Consider the following 24,969-nt stretch of genomic DNA (forward strand, 5'->3'; position numbering starts at 1 on the left):
TTCTGAATCTTCATCGTTCATGCATCTTGCCAGGGCCGCAGAAGATATACAGAAAACCCACTTGGAAATACTTAAAATCCAGCAACTTCTTCATAATGATGTGAAGGAACAGTGCATTCAACAGCAACAGCTCACTTTTGTCCATGATCTCAGCTGTGTCGTGATGACAGGAAAAAGGGAAGTAATTCTTAGAGGTGGAGAAACTGCTTCAAGATGGGGAAGAGTTTCCTGTCTGAAAAGTGTTTTGTCCCTGAATATACAGCTTGCTAACAAGTACTACCATCTTGCACAGATGCTGGAACATCACTTTGATCTTTTGAAGACAGTGCAGAGAGACACACTGCACACGCAAATGAATTCTCATCTCTCTAGCATGGTCAAGCATTGCCACAGCACAAGCAAACTAACTCTAATTTGGCATATACCAAATTGAGGACAATTACACAAGTTTTCTGGCTCTAGTTTTGGCCTTTTTAATAGTTATCACTTCTCCTAAGGATAATAAAAGACAACAAACTGGAAAATCGCAACCAAACCTCAATATATAGTATTAGCACATATTTCAAATACACGAGGGGATCCTGTTCCTTCCCCTATCACTAGTTTTTGGTGCTTAAATTTGTATTCCAAAATATCACTGCAACTTTCATGATTGTTTTTAATTAAAAAAGATGCAATTTTTTGTATTTTTTTTTTGCAAATTTCCTTCCCTCTTTTACTAAAGGCCGAGAGAACTGGCCTAACAAGTTAACATAAAAGGGAGGTTTGTCCATGTCCCCACAAGCTTTAAGGTTTCATGCAGGTTACAGAAATTAACATTTGACTTGTTAACCCAATACATCCTAATAGTAGATAAACTGCATTAAAATTAATAAACACAACTTCCTGCAATCTGTAGCAACTCCAGTTTGTAACACCAAAGTGTTTGGCTATCACAGATTTATAAAAGCATTAACCTCCTTTAGGGTGAAGCACATTATGCTCAACCTGAGAGCTCACACTTTGCCTCCAGATACATGTTCCTCCTCTCCCCCTTGCAAGAGATCTAGAGAGCCCACAGCTGGAAACAGTTAAATCAGCACCCTGAGTATATATATATATTTTTCTTTCTGGCAATAGTGTCAATTTCCTACTGAATTACTCCACTAACCCAAACTTCATGCTACACAGCATAGGGAGCTGCTGTCTCTGCTTGTATCTTTCATTTTAACACAGACCTAAGCACACTCAATCACACATTCGCATCTGAACTAGTATCACATCTTGTATAAGGAGCTGGTAATTTTCAGAGAGAAGTGCAAACCACCTGTAACATACCAGACAGTTTAAAAGCATAACTGTGAACCATAAGGACATACTAGTCAGAAAGGTTTCATTTTCATATGAGGAGTAATGGCTAGTATTCTTCTGTAGATGACTAATCCTTAGGGGATATTAGTTACAGAGTTTTGGGGGGTGGGGAACATGACTCTCACAGCCTATTCACAAAGGCTTTTCTTCATCCTTAAATTGCATTGCTTTTTTCCAAGTAGTACCTTCATCTATTCCAAGAGCTTTTCACTACTGTTCATTACTTCACATGTCATCATATTTCAGCAGATGAAAATATCCATCTTCTTGAACTTTATGCTTGCAAATACTTCTGTTCTCTTTTAGACTCCTCTTCTTCTGAGGAAAAAAATTGCTTATTTGTGCATGCCTCATTAACAAAACTTACCCTGAGATCACAGGATTTCTCAGCAACAGGATAAATAGGCACGGCAGGAAAGCACGTGTCATTAATTTGAATAGCAACAAACACACAAACAAGCAGCAAAGCAAAGACCACATTCAACCATGTAGCCCCTTCTGGGGCACTCTTTATGGACCATCATTAAAGAGTGTCATGCACTACCTCTGTTACTACAGATAGGTATCAGTCCCCCATTTTCCTTCTTTCTGTTTGACTATTCAGTCATGCCATTTTAGTATTGCATTAATACAGGATTCAAGTTATGATTTCTGAGTTTGCATAACTCCATCTACTACCCTGTCTTATGTGTATCATCGTCTGCTTCATGCCTAGTTTAATTTTATTTTCTCCTACATTTTGCTAACATTTTATGGAAACTATGCTTACTATTTTCAGTTCAAGTTAAAATTCTATACTCTGATACGCAGGTTTTCCTTAAAAAGGGTTGATTCTGTACATAATCCCTAAGTTCTGACCTTTCCAGGTAACAAGAGCCCATCTTTTTTAATTAAAGATTTACTGGCTAGTCAGTTACACAGGCAAATGTACTAACGCTAAAAAAGCCCAACAACAAACAGGTTCTGAATTTAAAGGGTTCAAATATGGAGATTCAGGAAAAACTCAGACAAGGAAATAGTCCTTTTGAAAAGAGCCTTCTGAGCAAGTCTCAACAGCAACGCAGCGCAGATCTTTCCACAGTACAGACGTGATGGGACACAAGTACAGCCTTCCCAGAAGCTAGTAAGCTGAATATTCTTTGGCTGCAAGTTTAGTAAAGGCACAAATGAATGTGAGAAATTAGCAACTCAAGAAATTTAAGCAATAGTTTAGAACAAGCTTGAGATATAAATATTAATAAGCAGGATTTCCACTTCAGATGCATACTGGACTAACACTAAATCGAGTGAGGTGGTCCAAACTGGAAGTGCTAATTCAAAGTAGTATTTGGCTAGAATTAATTTCCCCTGACATTACTAGAAGTCTTTATAATATGCTTCCGCTTCCTCAAAGACCACATAAGAACTTTCAGCAACTAACTCAGCAATTAAGTTCCAGATAAATATTCTTGCATATCTTACTGCAGAAGGTCAGTGTAGCTGTATTGAAAAATGAAGGACTTTGACATAAATCTTCAATACAGGCAAATCTGCTGTAAAAATCATGCAGAAGATAAAAAGGCTTCAGACTGGGCACAAGGTTCCTCAGAGGAGGAAAGCTGGTTAAAAAATTTCAAGACTGCTAAATTCTGGTGCATTCTAATACAATTTCTTAGGACACTGATGGAAAAATCATACCCGAGTTGGGGAGCTGCTATGCTCTGGTTTCTGTAACCTTTGTTATTTTGAACAATACTAAACAAATACATTTTCTAAAATGACAAAATAAATATTAAAGTTCTCATCCCCATCACAAAGTCTGCCAAAGAAATGAGAACTAAAAAGTAGACCACAACTTACTAACTTCAAGCAAAGTGTTTATTAGTTTGGCATATGGCATCAAACTTGAGAACAGAACACTACCATTGCAAGGTCTTTGCTTGGCTATTCAGTAATAGCAAGGAAGGAGTTAAAAATAATTAACAGTTTATTATAAAAGTTGAGAAATAAGACAATCAGAGAAATCTATTTTAATACTTGGGATGCAAGGCTCACCTATCATTGCATGGACAGAACAATGTCAGAATCGCAGGTTTGTTTGCCATAACTGAAGCCCAAACTAAGGGCATTTTTCATTCCTGCAAGGAATGATTTTACCACACAAGACCACAGTAGCTGAATAATTGCAGGTCTCTTCAGTTTTTTACGGTGTACTTCAGACAATATTTTATTTACTTTTGCCTGGTACACAACAGCACAATAAACTCTTCCTCAGTAAACAATGAAAGCAACCATAACAGCCTTACAAAAAGGCTAACTCTAGGTGTTGTGACTAAAATCACCTGAAAAGAAAATATAAAAGGAAGCTGATCTTTCAAAGCCATTACTCTCATCAGGTACCTGTTTTTAACGAGTGACCATGACTACATTTTCTCTATGCAGACTTGCAGTAATTTGTTTTAGGTAAAGCATAAGATATTAACAGTCTACAGACTAGTAATCACCAGGTAACACACACACAAGGGGGAGAGGGGTGGTGGTTAAACAAAGAGACTAAAAATGGTTGAATTTGGTTAACTGGCAGGATTATGAATTGAAGAATGAATTGAAGAAATCAGGAGATACACACACAGAGAAGTTGCTTTGCTAAAACAGATTACCGAAGTATAAGGACTGCTCATCTGCAAGTACTGGCCAGGTCAGGAAACCGTAAGACATTCAGGACATGAAAGCGAATACAACACAAGGTATGAACCTTCCCTGTTAACAGAAAGTTATCACTATCTGATGGCTATACTCACGAACTAAGCCAACAGCCGCCTGGCCCCTGCACCCTCCCAACCCGAGCATCCTTACTGTGACAGCAACACACCGCCTGTGGCCTGAGCCATTGGGGCACCCCGCTACAGCAAGACCAGGCGGCATTATCGCTGCCCTTGCCAGGAAGATGAAAGCAAGAAAACAAACAAGGACGCCGGCCGGGGCTCCTGCTCCAAAGCCTGCCCGCAGCCGAACACCTCAAGTAAATGAGATATCCCCCTCCTTACAGAAGGAGGCTCCAGTGCCGGAAGGGACAAAAGGAGCAAGCAGCCTGCAAGGGCGCTGCTGCGCGCCCCGCCGAGCCGCCCCCCCTAAGACCCCAGCTCCCGAGCAGACCCCCGAGGCCAGCTGCCCGCCCTCCGCTCACCACGCCGGAGCACAGTAACCCCGCCGCCGCTCCGCGCCCGCTGAGCGGAGCCCCCGCAGCCCTCCGGCCGCCGCCCCTCGCTCCAAACCCGGGGCACCCGCGCTTTGCCGCCCAACGCCGGGCACGACGAAGCCTGGGAAGGGACCCGGCCGGGGCAGGAGGCGACCGCCGGCCGCGGCCCCCGTCGCCGCGTCTTGGTTCTCGCCTCACCTCGCTGCGCGTGATGCGGTGCCGCGCCAGCTTGACCACCGCGAAGTTGCCTTTGCCCAGCGTGCCCTCGATATCGTAGAAGCCGACGCGGACGGGCCCGAGCCCGCGGGGCAGCAGCGGGGGGGGCCGCCGGGGCTCGGCCATTACCATGCTGGGCGCGGGGGGCGGCGGCGGCAGCTCCGACGCGGGCAGCGGCGGCGGCGGCTCGACTCTGTCTGCGGCGCCCCGGAGCCCCGCCTCGTCCGCCCTCCTCCACCAACCGCACGTCACAGTGCGCGTCAGCGCGGGCGGAGCGTCGCCATGGCAACCGTGGCCACCGCGGCGGGGCTGGACCGGGGCTGCGCTGCGCTACCCCAGCCCGGCGGCCCCGGAGCCCCCGAACGATGCTCCCGGCTCCGCCGCGGTGCGGTCCTCGCCACAGCTCCCCCTCTGCTCTCCGCTCGGTCGCGGCTGCGCGCACGGCGAGGCTCTTTGGAGGGCGGTGAGGGCGCCTGGAGCGCATCGTTAGCAGGAGGAGGAGGAAGGCGCCAGCCCCAGGTGACTCTCCAGCTCTCAGTCAGGGTCTCCATGGCTCCAAGGGTGCAGTAAGAGCCGGGGCTGCTGCACCTGGATCAGGGATGCCTGAGTACGTATTTTCCTGGCGGAAACACGCTCTCCCTACCGCTGAGCACCATTTCCAATGGGCCGGGTTATTCCAGATCAGAACGATGCCTTTTGTTAGTACATCAGCCTCCCAGAATCCTGGTCATCGTTATGCAATACTCACCTTGAACACAGTGTGCAGTTCTGGGATCCCCAGTCTAACAAGGATGTGAAAGTATTGGAATGCATCCAGAGGCAGGCAACAAAGCTGGTGAAAGGGCTGGAAGGCACATCCTGTGAGGAGCAGCTGAGGACGTTGGACTTGTCTAGTTTGGAGAGAAGGAGGATGAGGGAGGATGACCTTGCTGCTCTCTACAGCTTCCTGAGGAGAGGATGTGGAGAGGGAAGTGCTGAGCTCTTCTCCCTGGGATCCAGTGATAGGACATGTGGGAATGGCTCAATTTCATCAGGGGAGGTTGAGGCTGGACATTAGGAAGAATTCTTAACATAGAAGGTGCTCAAACACTGGAACAGTCTTCTTAAAGATGTGGTCAATGCCCCAGGCCTGTCAGTGTTTAAGAAGTATTTGGACAATGCCCTTAAGAACATGCTTTAACTTTTAGCCCTGATATGGTCAGGCAGTTAGACTAGATGATTGTTGTAGGTCACTTCCAACTGAAATAATCTATTCATTTCATACACACCTGGAAAGACAGATTTGGAAGCTTTTTTAGGCCCTTTGACATATAAAATGGCCAGACACCCTTCAGAACTGACAATGTGAGTGTGAAAAAAGTTAAGGCCTTTTATGCTAAATTTCCAGTACTACATCCACCCAGTCTGCTTTATGTTTGCACTTACACATTCGCTTGCTTTCGTTTTAAAAACGCCATGCTCGTTTCAATTCTGCAGCAATCTTCCCTCTCCCGGTTCATGCCTGTCCCTTTGCCATCGCTCCCTCTCCCCTGACCCATCTCACACTGGAAGACTGGTACCTTTTGACATGTGAATGCCAGGAATCACGCCTGGGGGCTTTGCTCAGTTCCACTGACTAAACAAGGCATGTCTAAAAGCTCATGATACAAGACCACACATGTCTGAATCAACTGCACGTTCAGCAACAGACACAGACCTTTTATGAACACAGAGTGCTGTGCATGCAAACAACAGCAGAAGACACTGTGGCCACAAAAACTGAGTGAAAGAATGCAAGAAACAAACTTCTGCCTCTTGCTTTTGCTTTGTACCCACATCTTGCAGATAAAGCTGCCTCATACATGTGGAAAGTTGGTTAAATTTGTTGCGTGTCAAAACAGCAATGACTGTTCTGCAATGGGAGCTTAAGACATCCATGAGAAGTTAATGCTTGTCCTTCACTGTACTTGCAGTTCATGAGATTCCTCTAAGGAATGACATTTTGAGATGACGCTGCTGACTTAGACTGCTATGGATAATAACTGTGCTGTTACTGTTCTATTTATCCCCTTAAGAAGCTCTAGAAATGACTAACTGATGACTTGAGTTAGTCAGACATCCACCCTTTTAAATGATTGATAGGTGCATGAGCAAGCTTACCATAATCCTACTTGAATAGAAAATGGTGTCATCCCAAACTGCTACTTATGAGATTTCACCCTGTTTCACCCTCTAGGATGCTTCGTTTTTTTCAGAAATCTGAAACACTGACCAAACAATAATTCTGGTATGATGCAAACTTGGTGTGTTAAAAGTAACTTTTTCTACACTGTGCCCAATATTGCCTAATATTAATTCACAGTCACTTTATTATAAGTAAAAAAATTAGTACTAAAACATTTACTTGCTTTCTGCCTACTTTCATCCATGTCAAATGTCACCAGACTGCTGCAAAATCAATTATTGAGTCAGATCTTGTGTTTGCAATAGAAAACATCTGCAGAAACTTTATTCTGCTACACACCACAATGCCATTTTTGGCCTGAAAGTTCAGGTTACAAAAACAGTTCTTAATAACGCTGCTAGCAGAACTGCAGTCACAAAACCGTTCTTTGTACAGCAGCCTTTAACTGCCATTGATGGTTTTCGCTGTGCTTCAAGGAAAGCGATTCAAGCGCTTCCCACAAACTGGTACGGAGGAGCTCTTCCAGCCCCTTTTCAACACTGGATTGAATGACACAAACTGTGGAGCAAACATGCCCTCTTGTGGTCAGTGTTCCTGTACAGAATACTACAGCTGTGGTGCTCTACTAAACGGAGATAGCAAAGAAATGACAAAATTACCTCGCCTTCTAATAAGTTCCAGAGATGCTGAGCCCATGCAGCTGGCTCTGCCTGAGTTCAACAAGCCAGCAGTTCGACATTTAGTTGCCAAAATATAGCTTTACATGTTTACATACCTAATCTCCGACATCTGGCTCGAGCATTTTCATCTCATTTCCTATTTTTCAATACCTAAAAGATTCTTAGTGCCTGCCAGAAAAACAGAGAAGACATCAAACGTACAAGACTCAAAATGGGTAGAAACACAATTGCTTGATAAAAGCCCACTCATTGCTGCATTAGAAACCCTGGACACTGCAAGCATCCAGCAGTGACTGTTCTCCTGTACCAGGATTGTGCTCTGCAGGAGAAATGGTTGCTAACTCGGTGTGATTTTCAAAACAGATTTCTTTTCTCATTTATTTTTTAAGGGACTACTTTTTTCAGGGCTTCATCTTGCACCGCTGTGTCTTGTGGAGGAACAGTGTGAGATTGGCAGACACTGTGATACCACAGATACGCATGACAGCCATTGTGCACATCAACTTCACCTGTAACCTTTGGGAAGTGAGAGAAGCAGCTGTGGCAAGTAACCAAAATATTTCCAGGTTTACAATAGACAGCAATAGCACACACATCCAAAAATGTTTTCCTGTATATTTGCATTGACAGAGGAAATCACGGCCATGTCATACACTCATTTCTGTTGTTTCAGCCCCACATAAAACACCTTCTGCCAAAGCCTTTGGCACAACTTTGTTTCCCCGTGGCTTATGCAAATTGGTTTTGTTTCATTTTCCTATTTATTTATTTATTCCTCATGCAGTGGAGAAGATCAAACTTCTAGGGAACCCTGTCAAGAGCTAAATGCATTTCAGGTGCTTCATAGACTTGTTTGGCAGCAAAATGTTGCTCTCCTGGAGCCGGAAATACTCACCTGCAGAGCAATAGGTGAGTAATATTTGTGTTCCTGCTTGGCATGCTTTATTCGTTTGGTCATTCTCCCTCCATTACCTGGTGTCTGATCAAAGAAAAAAAAAACCAAACCCCAAAACAAAAATCCAAACCCCAAACCCAGATGGATCCAAAGCCTGGAGCTTAGCAAATTGCTAGTGTAAAGCCAGAAAACAAAGGTATAATTCTTTGGGATTTTAACAATGCATTCTGAGGAGTTCTGGCTTCAGTAAGCATTTCACGGTGTCAAGATTTCCTCAACCTGCACCTTTCTTTTAGCTCTAACCAATAGAGAATGGCAAAACTTGAGCTTTTGAATGTAGGCAGAGAGATAAACAGGCATCTACTATTTTTATTTAGCTTATGAAAAGATCAAATGTGATCTAACAGGGTAAGTAAAAAACATTACTTGCTACATACAGGGTTAGGTGCCAGAACTGCTCAACCAAACCATATCTTTTAAACAAATAAATTTTTATACAGCTTCTAGACATGCTTCAAAATTGCTGCACAGATCTGCTGGATAATAAAATTAATTTTGCCAATTACAAGGCCTCATTATTGTAGTCCCCAAATCACTTCAAAGTCAATTAGATTTTAGGCTTCCCTGTAAGCCTGTGAAATGCTGTTATTTCTGTTTTTCACATGGGACTGAGGCACTCATAGTTAAGAAAAGACTGAGACAGAGTACAGAGCTGAAACCAAATGGCCTCAGATACACGATAATATCTGAAATGCCGCCTTCTCTTCAGTGCAGATGTCCAGCTTCCCAACATTCAACGTACTTGGTTCTTTATGTGGTACTCCCACTGCTTAGTTCGATGGGATACAATCAAATAAAACTCCATTTTTAAGGAACAGCTCCATTGCTGGAATAATTGAAACCAGAGCAAGTGCAGACAAAGCAAGAAGTGCTGGCTTACTCAGAGCTGAACATATTTGCCTTGAGAATCTACAAACCAATGTATGAAACAGCTGAGACAGCAGATGAGGCAGGACAGGTAAGTCTTAATGGCCTAACTTTGCAGCTCTTTCTACACGTACACAGCTACAAACATGCTAAGATCCCTAGTAAGAAGCTGTACAGCTGTGAATGCAAGCCTCTAAGCATATTCATGACTTCTTTAGTAACAGCTGGACTCAATTCACAAGCTCAAACTGGCTCTGTACTGAAAAAAGAAAAAAAGACTCCAGAGGCCACAGTGCTGCTGCCAGTACCTATGAGAATCCATAGGTTTTTATATATATATATATCTCCATAGTCACTAGTGACTAGTGACTTTTGACACCTTTGAAGGTCAGTTAAATAAATACAGATTTTTGTTTGCACTTTCGTTTCAAAGGCATATCTTTGGAGTACAAAAAAGAATTAAGAGAATTAACAAGCCATTCCTGGGGAAAAGGAGACTTGATGCAAAGCAAAATATATACATTCTTTTCAGTTCGGATCTTTAAAAACCCATATTCTTTCAAAAAAGAGAAGAATATAGGGACAATGCAAAACCAGGATAAACATCACATATACTATTATTAAAACATGTGCATAGGGAAGGCAGGTTAACTTGTATCAGTATTCACTTTGTCATCCATATTCCAGGCTTTGTTTTGGTCCATTTCCTTAATATCCATAAATCTCATTCTCCACCCAGGCCGATTCCTTGCTTCTCCCCACATGATGTCCACACAGCTCATAGATATCATTGGTCACAAAGCCACTTTCAGTACTGGCCAAGGTCACAAAGCCACTCGATGTATTCATTGCCGCACCATCGTAATCCCTGGGGAAATTGTCAAGCACCTTATCTTCCTGTTTACGGAAGGAAGAATTCTTTGTGTCAGGCCTCGTTCCAGCCAAATCGGCTTCTGATTGCTTCTTGATGACTTTGTAAATATCCAGATTTGGACTGTTCCTGCTGTGGTTAGACAGCCATGCATCTTCCTCCTTTGGGCTCGCATCTATTTGCTCCTGTCTCCTTAGGGATGGAGGAAAGGGGACAAGTGATGCTTTTTTACAGAGGGAAATACAAAATAATACCACACCTCTCAGTAATTTAATGATGGCCCTTGAGGAAAACTGACACTCAGAGCCTGGACTTAGGATGACATTTGTTATTACTTGCTGTTCCGGGTGTGTCCTATGGCAGGACCTGCTGAGGTAGCCCTTGCATTCTGGTGCCAGCTGAGATGCTGAGGCAGCAAAACTCAACACCGACACTCCCGAAACTACAGCCAGCACCACCATCAGAGGTACTGTGCACATAAGGAAAGCAAGGAGAGGAAACTGGGAAGTGTTACTTGCTCCAAATGTATGTCCTTTTATTTCTATTTTGTTTTTCACTTTCGAAGAGGATCTTCTGGTAATTCAAGTATTTTCTTTAATAAGAAAACTTCAGTGCTAACACTTAAAAATCATCATCTTGTTTTACACTATTCCCTAACTACTATAGTTCTGTGAAAATAGTAAAATGGCATAATCCGCTTTACTTAAATTTTTACTTCACAAGTAACTTAGCCTGGAGCTAACACATTTTAAACATTTATTTGGCTGAAATATGACACCTTTTAAACATTTATTTGACTGAAAGCAGTCCTCTCCAGAGCATCTTACAGGATTCTGAAGCTAGCTGTAAAATGATTGCCAGGACAAGATATCATATATTCACTTGTTACACAAAAAATGTCACTTACCGCTTCACAACAAGCCAAAACCAAAAGACAGCTGTAACGGCCATCAGGAGCAGCAGCACAGGAATACTGGGAATAAGGATGTAGACAAGTCTCTGAACAGGTTCTAGGGGTAAAAACAAGATTCCAGCTTTTATTCGCTTCCAGTTGCATTTGACATGCCCAGAACTTCGTAGAAAACCTAACACTTTTAAGAGGCAGCATCATCACCGCTCAATGGGCTTCTAGTTTTGCTCATAATCTAGCAGTATGTACTTCTCAAAGGCAGAAAGTCTAAGAGGCCAATCGTCTAGTTATGCAGGTTAAGGTAAAATAAGCTCAAGTCTTCAAGATTATGAACCAACAAACACAACATACCTTTGGCTTCCACAACTGTTACATTAGCATCTTTCCTATGGCGTTCTTCTGGGAATACTGGTTTTAAGGGTTCTGTGGCAACACCTGGAAAGAAGCAATCTCTCAGATGTTGTTTGAAAGAGCTTAAGAATCAAAAAGTGAGGGTGAGAGGAGATTGAAGAGACTGCCTGCTGCAAAGATGTGTGAGATGTACTGATACTCTCTTGCTTAAATTTCTGCAGCATGACCAGTGGTCCCAGATACTGCATGAACAGCAGCAAGACTGTGTTCCTGCAGAATGGGTTATAGAACAGCACAAGGAAACTGCAGGGATACTTCTTGCTTAGTAATTTTTCAGTCTGTGATTGTCCCTGACAATGAATGTCACAGTATTTTTACTGAAAGTTAGCGTGTCATTAAAAAAAGCCTCAAATGTCTGTAACTTACTTTTCTGAGAATTCTCTATTGGAGCACTCGTCGTCTTCTCTAAAAGAGAAAAATATATGCAGAGTTACCTCATAAGTTTGACTAGGGAGACCAAGTCTACTGAATATAGTCTAATAACATGGGCACCCTTCCTCAGCATTCTCTCTCCCTCAGGCCACATTTGAGATATCAAATACTTTGTAAAAATCCTCTGAGAACTCATTTAAGTCACAAAGCAAGTAGCTACAGAGATTGTTTTCCCCATGACTTGTATCAACTTAAAGACATCTGTCTCTCACCAGATTATTTTCAGTAAAGCTAAGAAAGGGTTTCCCTATCAGTTATGGCAATTTCCTCATACCTCCCCTTGGGGACTGGAAGCAGGTTGGGTTTTTAAAGCTACAGAATGACTCATTACCAAGAGAATATTTGCAAATGAAGTTATTTTTCATGTTGCATCTGTCATCATTCCATTGAAACATGTAAGGACCTCCGACACCTGGTGGGGCAGATGGCTGGTAGTACATCACAACACAGATTTCACTCCCACAGGATGGCTCATCTACATACCAGTTCCTAAGAAAATACAGCAAACATGTCAAGTAAGACTTGACATCACTTTCCATGATACTGCAGAAGCTCACATAGAAATACAGCACACAGGGCACCAGAGAGGGCAGAATCTAAGAGGATGACAGCTCAGCACACCCCGCCTCACTCTCACCCTCCACTTCCGCTGTGTAGAAGTAGGAGTGCTGAGCACTTCCTGAAAGCTGATCAAGACAATAGAAGTAATTCCAGATGCACCAAGGTATTCAATGTGGAAATAAACCCCACACATGTTAAATTAAGCAGAATTTTTGAGGCTAAACACATTTTGGTTCTATGCTGAACAGAAATGTGAAAGTAGTGAAAACAACTCCAGTAAACTTGTATTGGTTGTAAATGTTGCATTTACATTTTAACTACAGCAAATGCTGTAGTTCCACTTGCTTTAAGACTCATGTCTACAATAAATACTGCAGCTCTCCAATCTTTCTGTCTAACTAGAAAAAATGCTATTCCCTCAGCAAGTAGAAAGAGACAGGCCCATTGCTCAGGCCACCAGGGACAAAAGTTCAGCACAGGAACCTTAAGGTCAAAAGACATTTTCTTCATGCCTAATCAGAGATTTTTAAGACCAAATTACTTGTTCTTCCACCTCCTTTTAGCAAGCAGAAATTACCAATCTAGCCCAACCTAGATGCTCTAGGTGCTTTATGTAGAGCAAAGAGAGAGCAGAGTCTATAGCGGGTAATTTGTCTCCCCCTTATGTCTGGGTGGGATGAATTGCTCTCTGGAGATACTACCACTTTTCAGTGACTGCAGAAGGGCACAGATGACAGCTAGGACAACACTGCTTGACTCTTGAAAGAATCCTTTCTCACTGCTAAAGGCAGGTGGCGGTCCTTGACCAGTTTGCTTCCCAGTATCGCGCATAGGTACCCACCTGAAGTTGGATGAACTGCCATCTGACCAGAAGTAGAGGTTCTGACAGTCTGTACTATTGTCTACCTCCTCCTTTTTCCTCCTAAGGCCTATCCAAAAATCGCCATCAGAAGCTAAGAGATTGTCAATGAATCTTTCAATCAATCTTTGCTCTGCTTCTGTTTCAATACTGACTAGATGTCCACCATCAGTTCTGCAGGAAAGCTGTGCTTCTTCATAGCTGACCCTGCGTGAAGCATCATGAAAATAAACTATTTTGTAGCATGGTGGCTCTGTTCCATGACGACAAACTGTCTGTCCTGCAGAAATGGAATGAAACCTGTTACAGAAGCTACGGCTGTTAGTAGCAAACCTGAATGCTAATACTTCCATTTGGCTGAGTTTTGCACTGTATAACAGTTTGTATATTATACAAGGGTTCAAGAAGGCTTTTTTTAATTAATATAATTTTTAAGGACTTTTAATGGCTACAATTAGAGACCTCCTTACATAAGCGGAGATAATAATTTATCTTCTAGGGTTTATTTGCTACTTTCATAGAATCTATACTTAGTGTGTTATGATGTGTTCACACAGTACAGTTGTAAGCATTGCTCCGCGCTGTAATGTTACTGACAGTCCAGGAAGTAACCAAGGTCTATTTTCAGCCAAGGACTTTCTCATGCATAAGGCTGCACAGCTTATTTTGGTTACAAAGAAAGTAAAGATCAAAGTGAAAAGGCGCATAATCTAAAATTATGCACTTGTATGTTTCTCAGCAGAAGAGTCCCAATATTTAGACTGTGCAAACAAACAGTTTTGTTTTACTTAGTAAATATTTCTTTTCAAACACAGGGCAGACACAATCTGCTAACCTGAATGTTTTTACAGAAGAGAAACATTTAACAACATTTGTAACGTACTCAGAACAAATGGGATGTGAGGACAGGTCATTATAAACTCCTCCATGGGATATATGCTGACCTTTACTCTTCTATGGCCACTCTAAAAGTGGGAATTTAAACACCTTTTTACTGAAATTTTTGAACAGTTAAGTCCTCAGAACCACAAAGTCTGCTAACATTTTACACATAAAACTGGCTGTACTGCAAAAGCAGTATTTAAAAATACATCTTTAGATAACCAGTGTTTCTCTTGGTAACTTAACACTCATGCAGGCTTGGTGAGAAAGGCAAAAGACCTTACCTCTTCTGAGGGATACGTCCGCTGCTATTGTGAGAGACACAAGAAAGGTACACAGACAGCACATTGTTATTAAAACACCGCAGCAACTGTCTAGAAATAGTGTCACAAACTGCACTCGGATTCTTTTCTGACACACAAACGCATTTTTTCCCTATTAACTGGCAGAAAATCTGTCTTATTAGCCAAACTTGCCAATGCTTTCAACTAAGAAAAATTTACTGTACTTGATTACTGTCTAGAGTTCACTGCTAGTTAGGTTCCCAAGTATGATTTATGTAACAGAGGTCAAATGGATATGTAGCTCTAACCAATGCTGAAAGGGTTCCTCATATTTTCCTGTTATCTCCTCATTGCCTGCATGGGATCTGCCTCAAAACCTGCTGAGCCTTGATAATTCAAGTCTGCGGATGAGTCAATTATACCAAAAGGTATAAAATTCACAAAAAGAAATACATCCTCAACCCCACAGCTGGCAGCAGTGTCCTCTAACTCACTCCCACAAAAGTCCTACTGCAGACAAGAGCATTGCAGAATTAAAAATATACTTATAGATATAACAAAGCTATTTGCCTTATGTTGGAATAACATAACCATCTCATGGGTGACAGTATTCAGGTTTTCTGCTGAACATACACCAACCTATCAAGTTGGGCAGAAACTTCCCCCAGACTGGCTGTTCTGTGCCCTAAAATCAGACTAGACTACCTAGTTTGGGTACTGCATCCAAAACCCGCTGCTGGCGGAAATTTGAGCTGCTGTATATCATCTATTCCCATGAATGGCATCTAAATAGGCAACATTCCTTTGCGCAAAATCAGGAGGAGAGACTCAAAGAACACTTTGTAGAGGAAGAGTAAGACAATCTAGTGTTGTCTGGAAACTGAGCCAGTCTGGTGGTTACCACTGAGTAGTTCCGTTAGCCAGCGCAGCATTGAAAATTCCTAGAGCCGAGGCAAAAATGCAGCAGAGGGAACAGAAGGGTTTCTTATCGGAAGAGGAAAATGAAACTGGACTATCGGCGTACCCCTTCACAACAAGGAACGCAGGGGTGCTCCCACCTAACGCGGAGGATGCAGAGGTCTCCCCTGGGCAGGGCTGGCTGCCTCTGGGAGTCAGGAAAGAAAAATCACTGCACTGGGTAGCGCGCACAAATCCTCGCCCATGTCGCAAAGGCTGCCCCAAGCAGCCAATCCCCCCCACCCAGCGCAGCGGGGAGCGGCCGGCGGAGCTGCCTTGCCCACCTCGGGCCAGGGGATGAGTCTCGACCGGGCCGCCAGCCCCGCGCTCCCCTCACCCTCGGGGCCGACCCCGCTCAGCGGAGCCGGGCAAGCGGAGGCCCCGCCACCCCGTACGTACCGCTGAGCAGCCGCGCTCCCGCCGCCCAGCCCAGCGCGGCGGCGCACAGGGCCGCGGCCGCCAGCATCGTTCCCGGCTCCGTCGGCGAGCGCTGGGCGCCCGGCTCGCTGCGCTGCACCGCGCGGCCCCATGCGAGTGGCCCACGGCCCGGCGGCCGGCAGAGGGGGGATGGAGGGCGGAGAAGAGGCCGCCGCCTCATCCCTCCCACACCGGGCTCCGGGCCAAAGCCCGGCAGCGAGACCCGCCTCCCTCGCTGCGCATCTCTCCTCCGGAGGCAGCCGCCTCTCCAGCTGCAGGTTTCACGCTAAACCCGCATCTTTTCAGGCTGCCCCGTTCTTAGCCATACTTCAGACAGCCCATCACTTCTGCGTGTTTTCCTCTGCTCCGGCGTTGTAAGTTCCCTGTCCCACCACATAAATGATAAGGCATGGAGACACCTCCACTCTCCACAACGTGTGAGTCATAGAAAGCACATCTGCAGACCCTAAAACCACACTGCAGACCCTCCCCACGCTGATGGGCAGCTGTCTTTAAGAAACTGCTTCAGAGCTGCAAACAGAACAGGGGAATTTTCAAACACTGATAAATGCTGAGCCTGAGTCCCGGTGGTTAGGGAGGTGGTGTCTGCCTGTTTCCAGGAACACTAGTTTTCCAGCTAAGATTTTAATGGCTCAGCCTCTAAGAGCTTTCTGTAGGTTGCAGAAAGGGGTAGAGCACCAAAATGAGTGAATACAGGAGCTTTAAGGGCTATAGTTTCTGCTCAGACACTAGCTGGGATTGATATTTTAAGAGATTAGTGATTTGATGAAAGGCTCAAAACCTGTACCAGCCTTTGGGAGTCCAGTTAGAGAAACTAATCTGAGGTAGGTGTTGGAGCTGAACTAAGGCTATGGCTTTGCAGCATGTGTCATGTCTGTGAAATGCAGACATCAGTGGTATTCTAGAACTGAACTTTTACATTCCCTAAGTCTTTGGTGAACAGAATTTGGATTTAGTAAATAAGATGCTTGAGCAACTCTACAGCCTGAGCAATTAAAACTAGTTTAATGAACTTGAATGAGGACTAATATTTTGGTGAGAAAATTTTGTATTTAATTTCATGTATTTTAGAAGGCAAAACAACTCGAAGTGAGGTATGTCCATGAAAGTGTCATATGCATCTATTTCCAAACTGTTAAGTAACATAATATTGGAAATGCCTCAAATACAGGGAAGAATGCAAGAACCAAGCATCTGACCTGGCTAGCCTGAGTTGCAGGACTGAAGTCAAGCCTTTGGCAAGCCAATCTTCATTATCCTGAAGCTCCAGTAGTACATTCACTCTTTGGAGAACTTTTGACAAAGGAAATCCTGTTTGGGGATTACAATTGTTTGGGGAGGTTTTATTCCTTGTTTTGCAGACCAAAGTAACTAAAATAATTAAAAGTAAACAAAATAATTTGTATTCTAAATCCAGTGGAAACATTTCTGTAATGGATAGTAGTAGCAGCATTGTCAACACGCTTTCTTTAATTACTGGCAAATGATTATTCACTTGCATTTTACAGCCTTTTCCATATCAAAAGCACAACTGAGGAATGCAATGTCATTTGACAGCAGCAAAGTGATTACCAAAGATTTTACTAACTTCAACATGAAAATGGCAGTAGCTGACAGAAGCCTTTGTTGGTCTATTTTTAAAAAAGGTCAGCTGCAAGCATTCAAGCACTATGTATAACACTTGAATATAAAACTTCGTGTCTTTATTGTGCAATGTTAATATTAATAGGCGCAGACTCTTCCCTTTGACCTGGTTTCTACTTCTGCAAAGAAATTTCTTAACAATGCCAAAGCTGTTGCTCTCCATTTATGATTTTGGTAAATTTAGCACATATGAAATGCAGTTGAAAGCTGTCAAGTTCAGAAGATTTCAAGTCCTGCAAGTCAGAAATCCCAGGACCACAGCTGTCCACAAATATAAATCTACCCAGGTACATATTTTGCCTCCCAAATATTTTAGCATTAATAGTTCAAAGCCTACTTTGTTGAGAAATATTTATGCCAATGTTAGCCAGGCAAACCTGGTACTTTAATTGAGATAGAGGGGGGCACATGTGTGAGACAACACCAGAATAGAAAATGTGTTTTCCTGATGCAAATTATATCAATAGACTGTATCTGGCACAAAGTTGAAGAAAATACACAGTCCACCTTCCTGTAGATGGAAGCCTAGCTTTAATGTGTAGAGTTTGGACAAAGCAGATATACTTGGTTCGGCATTTTACTAAACTCTGAGAAGAGGAAGTACTTAATATGAACCAACTTAAAAGCTTAAATAAGGAGGAAGAAAAAGGAGGCTTTTATGTCTAAAATGAGTATGTCATTTCTGGAAGTATTGTTTGAAATCTTGTTTTCCAAGTCACTTCTCAAACCACTACGCTTATCAGCTTTTAGATTTCTGTTCTACTCTCTACCATCAAGTAATGAAATTGTATTAATTACGATATGTAGTTCTTCAGAAGGACAGATGTTTAACCTTATATGGGATAAAAACTCATCCATCTCTGCTTTCTATCTTGTAAATTACAACTGAAGGAAAGAAGTGCCTTAATATAATACAGACCTCTTATTCTTGAATCCGGCCAGCCCAAGTAAGACCATTATAAATCAGTAAGTCTAAAGTTCACTACTCCTAATAACAAAAATCCCTAAATGCAGCTCTTCCTTTTATTGCTGAGATTTAGTTTATGACAGATTTTTAGAGAGTAGAGCATGTGCAACCAGCAGCCAGTTTAACAACTTTGTTACAAACTGAGTTTTAGTATTTCAGTGGAAGAAAAATAGACACAACAATGAAAAAAAATCAAAGCAACTAACAATGGACAGACTGTAAAGATTCATTTGGCATATTAAACTGAGAAATTTAGACATACATAGTTGTATTAAAATTGGCTTAATTTAAATAACTAGGTCCTTTCATTATATATCTCTATATAAAATACGTGGCCTTCAGCAAAGTGCTGCCACGGTCCTCACTGTCATGCAGACAGCAATATAGTCACTGCTTCTGCTGTATTTCCCTTTTCAGTCCCAAGTTCTTGTCTCTTTCAAGATTTTGACACTTTCTCATATTTGCCCTGTTCCCTATCTGCCTCCACCAGTGAGGTCAACTTCAGTTCCTGTCTCCTACTCCCACAAGCTTCTCCACATTTTCTGTGAAAATGTTGATGTACCAAGTCATGCTTTTGAGAAAATTTGCAAGACACACAATCTTTTCTTTACGACTTTTCTGTTCTGTTGACTTGGAGAAGAAAATCAAGGCCAGCATGTGGTAGCTGACTAAATTATAAATATACCCATGCAAAATAAAATGTTAGCATGAAGAAACAGTCAGTTATACCTTGAAACATTTTAATGTATTTGTAATATCGCTGTCTTACTTCTTGCGGTTTTCAGATTGGAAATTGTCCAATAACCATGTTTAGCTCGTTTATACTTCCTCGCTTAAGCTTCTATGTCTGTTGCTTCCTAATGTCTGGCCTGAGACTTTCAGAATCACACAGACTACAGGATCCTCTTTGCTCAGGGAATTTGGTGAACAAAGCTAACTTTTCACTCTAATTAGCTCAGATTTGCAGTGTTTATAATTTTGACAATTCTTTATTAATCGTAAACTATACTTTAAAGTTTGTGGGAATCAATTAATTGATTCACAGTCCAGCGAAACAAACATCCAGAAGACAACAGCTTTCTTGCCATGTGCCTCACTATTATTTTATATAAAATGAGCTAACTAATTAAAGTAGGCATTTCTAATAAATTAATTCACTGTCAGTTTGTGAAATAACAACGTTAGTGCAGATAAGCCTTTTTTCTAAAAAACCCCATCCCTATGCCACTGTGGAGACAACATTCACTTCCCAGATCTACACACAGAGCTTCCAGGTTTTGCTCTCCCAGGAACAGAATGCCTGAATCAGGTCTGAATTCTGGATTTGAACAGTAAATGACTCCTATGACTGATGATAATTTGAACATTATTCTTATTTCATTTAGTGCATTAATTTTAATTCTCTTAGACAAATATGAGGCCTATAGCATGTCCTGTAGTTGTATAAAGTAATTTACTCATTGAAATAAACCAGTCATCTTTATGGCTACCAGATGCCCAAAGCTGCAAAATCTTGCTATCACCTATTGTTACTGAACTTAAGAAAAGGGAAGGGAAGATTCAGGGAACTGTTACTAGCTTCAGTCAGAACTCAGAAAGAAGGCTAATGGATGATAATGGATGAGATGCATTTTGGAATTATTAATTGGAAAAGGAGGATTGCTGACTTGCAGGAGAGACTTGCAGATCTCAGCACCTTTCTGTACTTCTTGCAAATTGCTCTCGTCTGGCCTGCTTCCCAAATATGGGCTAGAGGCTTTTCAGTAAAAATGTGGAACTTTTTAGTAAAATGAGAAAAAAATAATTATAGAGTCAATGCTATTACAATATTTAATACAAGTTGCCTTAGTTCCCATTACTTGTATGAATTCTGTTCATGATATATATGTGGAACATTAATTTACCAGTTAGATCAGTAGGGGCTTTAGTACAAGTTTATGTTAGTGTCTCAACAGCAAGCACAACTGTTGTCTGCATATTCTTTTTCTTGGCAAAGTAGTAGGAGAAACTCCAAGCTCTATATACTTGGTCCAATCCTGCCATTTTGCAGTAGATGAACCTCAGTAATCTAAATACCATGTCACTTACTATGCTTCTTTTCATGGCCAATTTAATGCTCGAGTCACTGCACAAACATGCATATATATGCCTTATAGTATGCTAAATCTTATTGATCTGTCCATCAATTACAGACTACAGGAACCGTTAACTAAAGTGCTGAGGGGGCAGTTGCAGATCAGATTGATGTTAGCTTTTGTAGAACTCCACTAAGTCAGAAAGCTCTGTGCAGTCCGGAAGGATCCAACCTGAAAGGCACTCCAATGTCCCAGTTATGCCTTCCTTTGGAACGACAGCATCATCTATAAACTCAGTTTTGATGTTGTATGCTAAAATCTACAGTTTGTTCTGCAGCTAAGTAGTTTCTTCAAAATTTGAAATGGCTTGGTCTAGCAGTTCTTGAATTATACCTCTCTAAAAATAACATCTAAACCTGTCCCTGAGGACAGGCAAAGGCAGAACCATTTCTATGGAAGCTGATTTAATAATCACACACTACCAAATTTCCCGCATCTCTCACTCAATCAACTCTTGGCACTAGCTGCTGCTGGGCACAGGCTAATGGAGAAGATCTATTAATAACTGAAACAACTAATAAAGAAACTTATGCTTTGAGCTGTGCTTCAATATCTCTATGCCAGGTTTTGTGTGTGACAGTGCATGCAGCACTGGTGGTTTTTTTTCCCCAAACAATTATCCACTTTTGAATTTGGCCACTCTCAGTTGGCTGCTTTTGGATACTAAATCAGAGCAGACATTATGTGCTTACTATGAAGAAATTAAGTACTCAGCCTACTACTTTCAGCCCTGCTCCAAGCCAGCATGACCTGATTGGGAATAAGTTTAAGCTAACCATCAAAAAATGGGCTGCATCATTCAAACCGCGCAGGGGACCAGGTTCAGGCATCATTGCTGATTATCACTGAATTTCAAAGTTCCAGTATGCCACCAGATGACACACGGTGAATGGAAATATTTATGAAAAAAGAGTCAAGATCAGCAGTTCTTACCTGCTGAGGATATTTGTGTTTTACTTTAGCTTTCCTCATGCTTTGAGCTTCTGAGGTCTTTCTCACTATTTTTCTTACTCTTGAATAAGACAAACGAGAGGTGAGTAAGCAAGTGCTCCTACTACCACTGTCCTTCACAGAGGGCAGCTGAACCATGGTGTGCTTTGGGGCCTTTCAGAAAGTTAGTAATCCCAGTGTCTGGATCCCAAGGCAGTAGGCTGAAATATCTCAGTTGTGCATGTTAGGGGCTGTGGCTCTTCTGTCACCCAGAGCTTATTGGCATGACATTTTTCATTCCTGAGAATTAATTCCTCCCAGAAACCTAGGCAGCAAAGGTTTAGCAAGCTGGGAGCATGCAGTGCTTCATACTTACTTGTAGAAAGTTGTGGCCCCTGGAGAGCAGCGCTTCCCTCTGGAAAGTAAAATCATATTAAGGGTGCCTGGGAAGGTGGGAGGTGGTGGTGCAGGGGGGCATGAATCGGGGAGAGGTGTACAGGGCTCAGGAAAAAGATGTGGGGATGGCAGGAGAAGTGGGAGGAGGCTCTGGAGAGGGGCCCCAGGAGGAGCATGAGGCTCTGGTACGTTGCAGGACCCTGGAGAGAGGCGTGCGGCCACAGAGACAGGGCTGCAGGCAGGGTCCCTCACAAGGCAGGGTGTCCCCAATGGGTACGGTCCCTTCCTGGGCATGGTCCTCTCATGTCTCAAGTGGCAGGGCTTAGGCAGGACGCGAGCAGTGGTGGGAGCACTGCTGAGGTCCAGAATGTGCAGGTGAAGCCCACTTCGGCTGGGCTTGCGCCAGCAAAGACAAGGAGCTCATTGGGTGCCATCAGGTGCTGTCCTGGCTCTGTCCCCATGGTGCCACAGCAAGCTGCTTCCCGGTGACCCCTCTCCATGAGGTGGGCCTTCCCAGCTCAGCCTGTCTGCTCTTGCCTTGTGGCCACAAAGAAGAAAGAGGATGGCAGGATCTTGGTGCTGCCCCTGCCACTGATATGTACCTGTCACTGCCACCTGCAGTAGGTACCCGTGACCCTTCCCTTTTCCCTGCGATCACTGGCGTCTTTGTTCCAGGAGGGAGGACAGTAGTGAAGCCATCTCAGAGGGGACACAGCAGCACAAACATGCCTGGGGAGCCTGGACCAGCTGCACGATAAGGGAGAAACTTCCTGTCTCAGTGAATGTGGAAGGCCAGAAAGCTGACCACGTTGTACATCTCATTTCAAGTGTCTTCAGGCCATTTTCACTCAAGTCTAGTGCTGGGCCTCTCTATGAACAGGAAATAACTGCCATTACAAGCTTCTATTTTATTTATTCAACAAGAGTAAATGGAGATAAATAAGTGTAAGGCTGAGATGAGCACAATCAGAATGGGAGCTGATGTCTGCAAATTTTGAGAAGAAAGAAACCTTTCAATTTTTTCTCATGTTTTTTAGTGTCCTGAATACAAAACAGTTGTGAATGAAGTGTGTCACACAGTAAGGTGCAGTTGAATTGGCTTGACAAATGTTCTGATGTCTCTTGCATGTGTGACAGGCAATCTAGTACATTTCACTTTATTTCACTGTCTTGCCTGTCTATTTAAATGCTTCTGCAAAGAGGGCAGTCTGTCTGCCTTCTGTTGTCAACACTCCCGTGTGTCTGATTTCCACTGAGGTATCTTCCAAACCTTTTTACCTGGCTGTGTGGCTAGTGATTGTTACTTTTGGCAATCAGCTAACTACACTGCCTAGTAACTAGGCTGATATAAGAGACAGTTCCTTTTCAACTCTTACTTTGAGGAAGTCTGGGGTTTTGCCAAAACCCTCTTAGAGCAGGTTCTAGCACTATTAAGTATTTTCTCATTATTAATATTCTTGAACATTAAGCAAAGTGCTCGGGGTAAAAAACACTTACAGCATTCAGTGAGTTTAATTTTGAAAGTCATTGCTCTAAACCCTTTTCACTTACTGGCTTGTTAAAAGACATGAAAGCTAAATGAAAATGGTTTTCCCAATATCTGACAGATAAACTGAAGGGTACAACCAAAAAAATTCTTAGTCCAATCTTGGTGCATAAACAATTAAGTATAAAATAAGTCTTCCTGTGGCTAAAAAATTTAAACCCAACAGACAACATTCTTGGTCCAGGAAAGTTCCTAAGGATTTTAACACCAACTTCAAGAGATCTAAGATTTCATTTGATATTGCCATCAAATACCATACACTTCTGTTGGGCAGCTGAAATTCTGAAAATAAAGCTGTAAATGAATACACATTATTAATGATTTTGCACTAGGAATAAGGATGTTGTAAGGAAGTTTGGTAACGCAGTTTTCTTTACTGAGGTTGTAGCAGGGAATCCTGTGCCTTGTTTTGATGGCAGTGAAGTTAGTGATTGTAATGGATACAATCAGCTAACTACACTGCCTACAAACCAAGCACTACTCTTAGGATGGGTCGTGGCATTCAAACCTAGAAAAAAAAAGAGAGCACTTCCAGTAATTACATTAACATACTCTATACCCTCAAATGCTTTCTTAATAACAAGCAATTGACAATAATGGAAAATATTGGTCATACCACCCTTAGTGTTTTTCTACTAAATCCAAAGTCTTTATATCACAAATTAATTGCTCTAAATAATGAAAAACTGCATTGGCTGCATCACAAAGATCATTTCAGGAGTACAAAGACAAAGCAATGAAATATTAAAATGTAAATTATTATAACACACCACAATGAAAATGTGAAATGAGTAAAGCCTTGGCATGCAGTCCTCGCTGCATGAATGTGGACTAAGTGGTAGCTGTATTCAGAGATGTAAGTGCAAATACAGCTGCAAATTTCATCCAAGACAAAATGTTCAACATGAATAACATTCTACCTGGTTTAGAGCGTGACAGCTGCTAGTGCTTATGTCACAGTGATCCTACTTATCCTTGTTCTCTAGTTGGGGCATTTGAGTTAATGTTCTACTGCACAGGTTTTGTGCAATTTCCATTTCAGAAGCAAGTGCATATAACTACAGCAGTAGTAAGAATGGTGGAATTTCACATTACCTGAACTTCAGAAAGCTTTTTTTTTTTTCCCAGAAAAATATAGGAGCACAGACAGTGCTGGTAGTCAGATGTCAGACTGCTCAAACCTTTACAGTAATTTGAGGTAGCTAAAGAAATTAGCAAATCTGTTCTGCAGAACAAAACTGAGTATGTATAAGTAGTTATAACCAAATATGCCTTGTGTCTAGCACATGTGCATGCATTTAATAATGTGATAAAACTAGTTTGTATAGATTTATCA

At 42.3% G+C, this 24,969-nt stretch overlaps 2 protein-coding genes across 3 annotated transcripts in view; both read right to left on the reverse strand.

Moving 5' to 3' along the window:
• Nucleotides 1-4,983, reverse strand: part of SIK2 (salt inducible kinase 2) — a 48,260-nt gene extending 43,277 nt beyond the window's left edge. Inside the window, exon 1 of the mRNA XM_030505363.1 lies at nt 4,727-4,983. Coding sequence (XP_030361223.1) covers nt 4,727-4,876 — 150 coding nt within the window. The 5' untranslated portion in view covers nt 4,877-4,983. The remainder of the gene's footprint in view (nt 1-4,726) is intronic.
• Nucleotides 4,984-8,834: 3,851 nt separating this feature from the next.
• Nucleotides 8,835-16,473, reverse strand: LAYN (layilin). Of its 2 annotated transcripts, XM_030505365.1 has the most exons (8): nt 15,977-16,473; nt 14,621-14,644; nt 13,437-13,734; nt 12,366-12,523; nt 11,969-12,007; nt 11,543-11,626; nt 11,189-11,291; nt 8,835-10,473 (listed from the first exon to the last, which is right to left on the reverse strand). In XM_030505365.1, exons 1-8 carry the CDS (start codon nt 16,173-16,175, stop codon nt 10,119-10,121), a joined length of 1,260 nt encoding a protein of 419 aa, XP_030361225.1. In that variant the 5' UTR covers nt 16,176-16,473; the 3' UTR covers nt 8,835-10,118. The 2 variants fall into 2 exon arrangements, with proteins under 2 accessions (XP_030361225.1, XP_030361226.1); XM_030505366.1 differs by lacking the exon at nt 14,621-14,644 and having other exon boundaries at nt 15,977-16,277.
• Nucleotides 16,474-24,969: the final 8,496 nt, after the last annotated feature.

The sequence above is a fragment of the Strigops habroptila genome, chromosome 17 (genome assembly GCF_004027225.2).
Source record: "Strigops habroptila isolate Jane chromosome 17, bStrHab1.2.pri, whole genome shotgun sequence".
Taxonomy (NCBI): Eukaryota; Metazoa; Chordata; class Aves; order Psittaciformes; family Psittacidae; genus Strigops; species Strigops habroptila.

Coding starts and splice junctions, on each gene's coding strand:
- LAYN (XM_030505365.1), bottom strand. CDS start 16,175: ATGAGGCGGCGGCCTCTTCTCCGCCCTCCATCCCCCCTCTGCCGGCCG. Junction 14,645..15,976: donor GGGAGCGCGGCTGCTCAGCG/GTACGTACGGGG, acceptor CTCTCACAATAG/CAGCGGACGTATCCCTCAGA. Junction 10,474..11,188: donor TTTTGGCTTGTTGTGAAGCG/GTAAGTGACATT, acceptor TCCATCCCTAAG/GAGACAGGAGCAAATAGATG.